The sequence below is a fragment of the Scomber japonicus genome, chromosome 4 (assembly GCF_027409825.1).
Source record: "Scomber japonicus isolate fScoJap1 chromosome 4, fScoJap1.pri, whole genome shotgun sequence".
Classification (NCBI taxonomy): Eukaryota; Metazoa; Chordata; class Actinopteri; order Scombriformes; family Scombridae; genus Scomber; species Scomber japonicus.
Window position 1 is genome coordinate 18,068,403 of NC_070581.1, and position 7,900 is coordinate 18,076,302.

At 40.8% G+C, this 7,900-nt stretch overlaps 2 protein-coding genes across 4 annotated transcripts; both read left to right on the top strand.

Annotated features, from left to right (window-relative positions):
- Positions 1–2,234: 2,234 nt before the first annotated feature.
- On the top strand, positions 2,235–3,395 carry LOC128357028 (homeobox protein Hox-C6a). Of its 3 annotated transcripts, none has more exons than XM_053317251.1 (2): positions 2,235–2,631; positions 3,085–3,395. In XM_053317251.1, exons 1-2 carry the CDS (start codon positions 2,235–2,237, stop codon positions 3,393–3,395), a joined length of 708 nt encoding a protein of 235 aa, XP_053173226.1. The 3 variants fall into 3 exon arrangements, with proteins under 3 accessions (XP_053173226.1, XP_053173228.1, XP_053173229.1); XM_053317253.1 differs by having other exon boundaries at positions 3,088–3,395; XM_053317254.1 differs by having other exon boundaries at positions 2,235–2,628; positions 3,088–3,395.
- Positions 3,396–5,201: 1,806 nt separating this feature from the next.
- On the top strand, positions 5,202–7,154 carry hoxc5a (homeobox C5a). Its single transcript, XM_053317375.1, has 2 exons — positions 5,202–5,679; positions 6,946–7,154. The coding sequence occupies exons 1-2, from the start codon at positions 5,202–5,204 to the stop codon at positions 7,152–7,154; spliced, it is 687 nt and encodes a 228-aa protein (XP_053173350.1).
- The last annotated feature ends 746 nt before the right edge of the window (positions 7,155–7,900 follow it).

Consider the following 7,900-nt stretch of genomic DNA (forward strand, 5'->3'; position numbering starts at 1 on the left):
TTGGAGGATTATGTTTTCAATTTTCTGCGGGCTAAAATGAATTTGGGCACGTTGAGACATGCCATCCTGCTGTACGCTTTTCTTTAATTCTCCTTTAATCATCAACTGATTTGATATTAAAGTGAGGAGGAAGTAATAATCTCAGGCCAGCACATTACAGCCTCTAACTTTTGCGCTTTTTTTGCCACATATTTGTGCGGCTCGGATGTCACATATGGCCCCGAATAAGGCGAAGAGAAACTTTTATTGCACCAGCTACTTCCTTCTCTTTGTTTTGCTTTCTTTTATGGTCCATTCAGGATCCTAAACAACAGACCAAACAACGCTGCACGTTTAGGCGTCAAGTATTCACCCTATTGAGGAAATCAATGAGGTGGACTTATAGGCTGCTGTACTTAGAGCGACTGTGTTTGAACAGACATTTTCAATAACTCTATTGATTATTTTATAGATATCTATTATGTTCTGTTGCGAAACGCCAATTAGGTGAAATCTATTTCAAAGTGTTGAGTTTTATTCAGTTAATACGCGTTGGACTTTTTAAAAGGAAAACAGTTGTGGTGAAAAAATGCGCCGTCGTCAACTGTACAAAGAGTCCTTTAATTATCTTAATTAGAATAATCAGAGTGAGTGAAGCTGCCATCTGTCATATCATTAATGTGGATTTGAACGTATTTAAAGGCAGTACATTTCACACAGACACACTCTTAAGTTTTGCTCGATTTTTGCAGCGCACCTCTAAGTAATTTTCAAACCCATTATTTGCTGCTGAGATAATTATCGGTTTCCCTTTCCTCCCTGTGTGTCAGAGGAATGTAGAAGTATGATCAGAACAGGAAAAAAGACTGGAGCATCTGCATAAGCATTTAACACGTTGCATTTTCACTGTAATTCAACTCCATATTCTGTGCGTAAAATTACAAGCATGATTTTTATTGTTATGAATTGAAGAGACTGTACCTGAGAGCAGCCAGCCCATGTGAGCACCGGGCATATAGTTGGCCTGTGAAGGTTTTGTCTTACGTGAGCTGCACAGTCGCATAACTGGATTTTTCAGACTGTCAGAAATCAGCCTGTATTTAAAGAAGCAGTCCTTTACTTGACGGTCGGAGCTATACACGTTATTTCCTTTGGCTTTATGCTTCCACATGCTGTGCAGTGCTTTCATTTTTGAGCCTGCTCGTGTTGCGGGGCTTGGCTGCAGAGATAGTTGTTGGTGAGCTGGGGAACGTCACTTGTTTTATTGCCCTCAGAGAAGAGAGACCATAAACGCATTCTTACTACCTACACCCTCCCCCAGTTTCACTACAAAAGCATGGAAATTGCTCACAAACCAGATAATTCATAAACAATGGAAACATTAACAGTATGTCGGAAGGTCGTTGATATGACTGAGATAAAAGAATAAATGGCAATATTTATTAGAGTGTCTATGGACAGGCGGAGAGTCCTGCGGGATCACAACAGGTATTATGTCCGCAGTGATGTTGTAAAATTAAAACTGAGAGTTTTGGACACACACACACACACACACACACACACACACACACACACACACACACACACACACACACACACACACACACACAAAGCACACAGCACTAGAAATGTGTGTCACAGGTAAAGGAGTTTCATTAGTAAATGCATTTAAGTAGTATTTATTCTGAATTTGACCCTTTACGACACCTTTGCATGCGAGTTCATGTGTATGTATTCAAATATCCCACCTCCCTTTGAGTATGAGCACTGTACTGAATGGCATTGGTCCAGTTTTGCATCAAACTTGCTCCTCAAACACCACATTCTCAGAAACTTCAAGTAAAAAATGTCTCATCCAACCAAGCTGTATTGTGTGCTACTCCAACTCAACGTTGTGTTTATCGGCATTTAGCACTAATGTTCAAGCTCTGAGCTAAAAGCTACAGTTTCTCCTCAACTCCTGCCTCTCAATTGGTGGAGAATGGTCAGCTGACATTGTCATATTGTCTCTCACCGAGCCAAGCCTCGGCTATAACACTCGGGTTTGTGCGTCTTAACCGGAGATTGGAAATTAATAATATTGAATCCTCAAAGTAGCCCACTTCCAGATAGAGAAACAGAAAGTCGAGGGAAAAAAAGAAGACCGAAAGGTGTGGTTGGTTGACAGAAAACGGGAAGGAGATTTACTGAGAAGGAGATTGAAAAGAGACCGATAAAGAAGTGGGGAGAGTTGGAGAGAGGGTTACAAGCAAGGTATGAATTCTTATTTCGCAAACCCGTCGCTCTCCTGCCATTTATCCGGTGGTCAAGATGTTTTGCCTAACGTACCCCTAAACTCCACCACCTATGACACAGTCAGACATTTTTCGTCGTACGGTGCAGCTGTGACCCAGAATCGGATATATTCACCTTTCTACTCTCCTCAAGATAATGTCGTTTTTGGGTCTGGCAGGGCACAATATGAATATGGATCAAACGTGTTTCTTCAAGACAAGGACGTGCTCCCCAGTTGCAGACAAACAAACATGGGACTCAATACACAAAGCCACATTGCTCAAGAGTACAGTTTGGATCAAGGAAGAGCAGGAGCTCAGGATCAGAAAACCAACATCCCGATCTACCCGTGGATGCAGCGAATGAACTCACACAGCGGTGAGTTTTACTACGACAAATAAATTAAGGAAATGGGCCAGTTTTACGATATGTCTTACCAAGAGAGCAAGTTACTTTTTATGGCCCCATAAAACATTACTGTATCCCCTCGACTTGTAGATGGGCCTTTACATGTGCAAACAAACAGCTTTCATTTTAAGAATGATATACTAGTCATAAACAGGAGCGTGAGACAGAGAGGATACATTAGGATGCTTTCATTATTTTAGATATTAAAGCAAAGATGCCCTTTGAGATAGGATTAGTCTCACAGTTACACGTGTTTATTTTTCTTCATGGATCTAGATTACAATTATGATTCTAGCAATGAGGCAAAACTTATGTTCAACTGCTTCAAAGTATTATCAGACCACAGGCTGAAGTATGATTTTATCTCAAATGTTGACTTCGCCTTGTAGATGATTAAAGTACTGACTTTACTTTGTATTCCAGCAGGAGTGGGCTACGGGACAGACAGGCGCAGGGGACGACAAATATATTCTCGTTACCAAACACTTGAGCTGGAGAAGGAGTTTCATTTCAACCGCTACCTGACCAGGCGCAGACGCATCGAAATCGCAAATGCGCTTTGTTTAACAGAGAGGCAGATCAAAATCTGGTTTCAGAACCGACGCATGAAATGGAAGAAGGAGAGCAACCTGACCTCCACGGTGACTGGAAGTGAACAGACAGGAGAATCTCCGGAGGAAGAACGCAGTGGCGCAATGGAAGAAGAGAAAGATGAGGTCAAGAAGAAAGAATAAAAAAGTGGGGAAATAACACCTTGATGACCATGATAACCCAACATAACTACCTAAAAAAATCTATATGGACCTGAGAGCGACTTTACTGCATGATGGCTACCCCGCAGCTCTCCCACTTATATCTCATGTTGACCACAGGAGTGTTGAGCCTTAGAAATCCAAATTATTTCAGCCACAGTATGCCCCCCCTATGACATTGGAGCGCCGAGGTTTTTTTTTGCATTGCATTGCATTGCAATGTCACACTTGTATTGTGAGAATAAAAAGAAGTATTCATTTCTACGTTATTTCCCATGCCAATAAAATCTGTGTATTTATCCCCCACAGTCCATCCATCACTGTGAACTCTTTGATCACCTCACTAAATACAGTGTTGGTCAGACCTAACTCAGTATTGTACATGCACATTCCACGGAAGGAAAGGAACCGGGCGGACACTTTAATTTGATCAAAGTGTAATCTAGTACTTGAATATTCCGCAAAAAAAGTGTCTCGCATAAACCTCAAAGTTGCACGAATATGCTACAGTGTACACACACAAACACACACAACACTGAAATGCCTGTATATAATAAAAGTAACAATACATGATTATGAATCCTGTGTGGACTTATGTGCATTTAGCCGCTTTGATAGACGCTGCATAACATAAGATTGCGCTTATACCCCCCTTTTTTTTTAACCATTTGACACAATAGGCTTTTCTTGTGAGATAGATTTGTACACTAGTAATTCTTCACTTTTGTTTTTGGAGTTACGTGTTTTGTCATAATTGTGTATCATGGAATAAAATATTTGTAAAACTTTCACTCTCGTCTTGTGTTTTTGGGGAACTTGGCACTTCCTTATATGAGTCAAATGGACGTATAAAGAAATTGTGCTTCCAATACGTACCAACTCACCAAATTGTGGCACGCTTGGTTTTATATATTCTTTATTTTATGATGACCTTTCTGGTCTGTGAAAGCTGTAAAGACAAGTCAGGAACACATGAACTTATAAGTAACAGACAGTTCTGATTTGGGAGCAAATTTTGGCCTTTTTAATATACAATTTTCAACTCTCTGATTAGTATCAGAGCACGGGAATGAATCATTGTCTTATATCCAATGAAACACTATAACATTCTCGTAGCTGTATTACTATAACACAACTGGAGCGACATTAAAGTTTCAAGTCCAAATGCGTGATTGTGTTTTACGCAACTTGGCGCGTTTATCGTCATTATTATTATTATTATTGCTGTTGTTGTTTTTATTATTATGATTATTATTATTATTATTTTTATTATTATTATTGTAATTATTATTATTATTATTACATTGGGCTTGTGGTAGACTCGCAGTTTTTCGGGGGCAGAGAGCTCTGGCCAGTCCTGACCGTCTTGCCCCATACCAGACACCAGATGACGCTCTTGTCTTACTGTCCTGCCCTTTTTTTCATTAAAGAGCCTTGCCTGGTCCTCAACAACCAACAGCTCAAAGTTTACCGGACACGTTTCTCCTATTCATCAATATCCCCATTGAGTATCAAAGCCAATTTATGACTGGCCAACATGTGCACGTGATCCCATACAAATACCCCATATTTGGGCAGCGCACGACGGATCAAGAATTAAAAAAAAGATACCAAAGCCTACTCCACCTATAAATCCTGGATTATTTTTTTAGGGCAGACAGCTCTGAATTTTCCAAAAGCGGCTACAAAGAAAAGCAATGATCAACAAAAACAAGGAAATAACCGCAACATAGGCTACATCCCGCAGCCCACTCTAGTTTAAAACGAAAGTATCGGAAATAGTTAAAAATGAGTTCTTATGTTGACAGCTCCAATCTCAGGCAAACAAGCGAGACAACTTCTCCAAACACTATGTTTAGTTTCGATCTATCTGGGCACGGGTCCAGTCGTTATAAGGGTGTTAATGTGAACGGGATATTCACTTGTCCCGTCCCCACGACCTCTGTTGAACGGGAGGAGATGAAAACTAGCCTGCGTGGCAACACGGATACTCCTCTCCCGCCGGGACCACAGATAACCATGGTCTCCAGTAGCTCGTCGGTGGACGCAAGCGGGCTTAACTACGGCAGCGGAGCGCTGCTGGGGCGAGGGGCTGACAGAGACCCGGAGAGGAGCGCAAAATCCGGCGGCAACAAGAACCATGAGAGCGACAGAAACGCAGAGAACACGCAAGCCATGAAACGAAACACAAACGCGAGCCAGCGTCAGGACAGTGAGCAGCAGCCACAGATTTATCCATGGATGACAAAACTGCACATGAGCCACGGTAAAGTTTGTCTATTTTCTAAAGTGCGACTAAAGATGCTTTCCCTTCTTCACTCTTTACGCTGCTACACTTCTTTTCGCCCGTTCCAGTTTCCCTCTTGAGTTTTATAGGCCAAACGCAGGAAATAATAAAAACTCGCGGTCATAAATTTTATGACAAAGGCATCCATTGCTCGTAAACCTGCTCTGTTATGGTGAAGAGGTGATCTGTGGGGTGATTTATGGATGTATAATTGGATAAGAGAACAAAACTGTGATAAAACTGTGAAATAATATTACGAATTCACTTCCAAGTATTAGTTTTTGCTTTGCTTCCTTTATATTCTTAGTCAAGCTACATGTTTTACATTATCACTGTGCTTGTGTGTGTGTATGTGTGTGTGTGTGTGTGTGTGTGTGTGTGAAAGAGAGAGAGAGGGGGAGAGAGAGAGAGAGAGAGAGAGAGAGAGACATCTTTAGCCTTAAACTGAACTCTGGGAAACACCAGTGCCCTGACCCAATCATGAACTTTTCACCTCTAAAAGATTTGAATAGGCGTGCTCCTTTTCCATGCCTTGGACCCACTGAGCACATTTTGCTGCAGATAGAAGCTTCTTCTGTTTTGTGCTCGTCCATATGCAAACATCCAGAAGCACACGGCAGGATGTTAAATATATTACGTCCAATAGGACAGGCCTGTTGCTTTACTTAGCACGCCAGAGCACGAGCAAGACTTTAAATAGAAAATATATATCTAGAAAACAGCAGCTTCCATTTTCTAATCCCACTTTATTTTAAATTGTGCGTTGTTTGTTTTCCTCCCACGACATTAAGCTCATGTGCACAGGCCGAGGCCAGTGTTTACAGGAAGGGCAACACATTGTCTCTTATGTCATTTTACGTTTTACAAAAGGATTTCTTTACGTGACAGTCGTGTATTTTTTATGTTTTAGTGTGAGCAGCCTCCCCATTTAAAGTGACTTTATTTATTGAATATAGTTTAACCATCCTCATCAGTGTGACATAAATTTTTATTACACAAATCCCCGGTAAGTAATATCAGGTTAAATGGGGTTATATAAAGATATTTGATATTTTAAATAAGGGTTGAAAGGGACATAAATTAATAGATTAGATTTTTGCTTGTAATGCTTACTTTTTATGGATATGTATTATGGATAACCACGTTTTTTAAAATTTCATATTATTATTATTAGATTTATATTATATTATATTTATTTACTATTACAATACTGCTGAAAGCTAACTGATTTTAATACCACTTCAGAATCGGAGGGTAAGCGGTCCAGGACCAGTTACACCCGCTACCAGACTCTGGAGCTGGAGAAAGAGTTTCACTTCAACCGGTACCTGAGCCGCCGCAGGCGCATAGAGATCGCCCACACCCTGTGTCTAAATGAGAGGCAGATCAAAATCTGGTTCCAGAACAGACGAATGAAGTGGAAGAAGGACTCAAAGATCAAAGTGAAGGAATAAAAGTGCACTGATAGGGGCGCAGCACGTTTTCAGCCCCTCACTTCACAGTGCTGGAGTGCCGCCTGACCTCCGGATGAACTGCTAGGAGCAATGACATCATGACACCGCTCTGTGCTCTTCATCACCAATTATGTGTCACTTGCTGCAGTTTGGGACCTAATGTATTGAATATCATTCACTTTGATCAATCGGTTTACATTTCTAAATTAATTTGCTGCCCATGCGATGATAACCTCACTTTGCTGCTTGAAGGGGACAAGAGGTTGAGGGGAGCAGGGTCTTTCAAACTGCAAGTATTTGGCCCGCAGTACACTGAAAGGCTGCACAATGCTACTAATAATCTATGTTTTTAATTAGGATAACAGTAGTGGAGGCAGGGCGATAGCCTGCTTCATTTCAAGCTCTTTGTCATCATCATATAATAAAACAGTTAGGTCAACAAATCCAATAAAGGCAACTGCTTTGGAAATCATAATGATTACGACCTGTCCTATAAGCATCAATTAAATAGGTCCCCACTGGGAGAAACTACTTTCCCTTTCTGTTAAATTTACTCCCTAATATGTTGCAGTGCAATCACAATAGGATGTGTGATGTGTACAGTGAGCAATGTCTTTGTGAGTGGATTTCTTTGAAGACACCATCCATGTTGTCTCTCTTATCCTTGTGAATCTAAATCATTGTGTATAATTCACGACTGTATGTGATAATATTGTAATGTGCAATGAAGCCATTCTCCTCCCCTT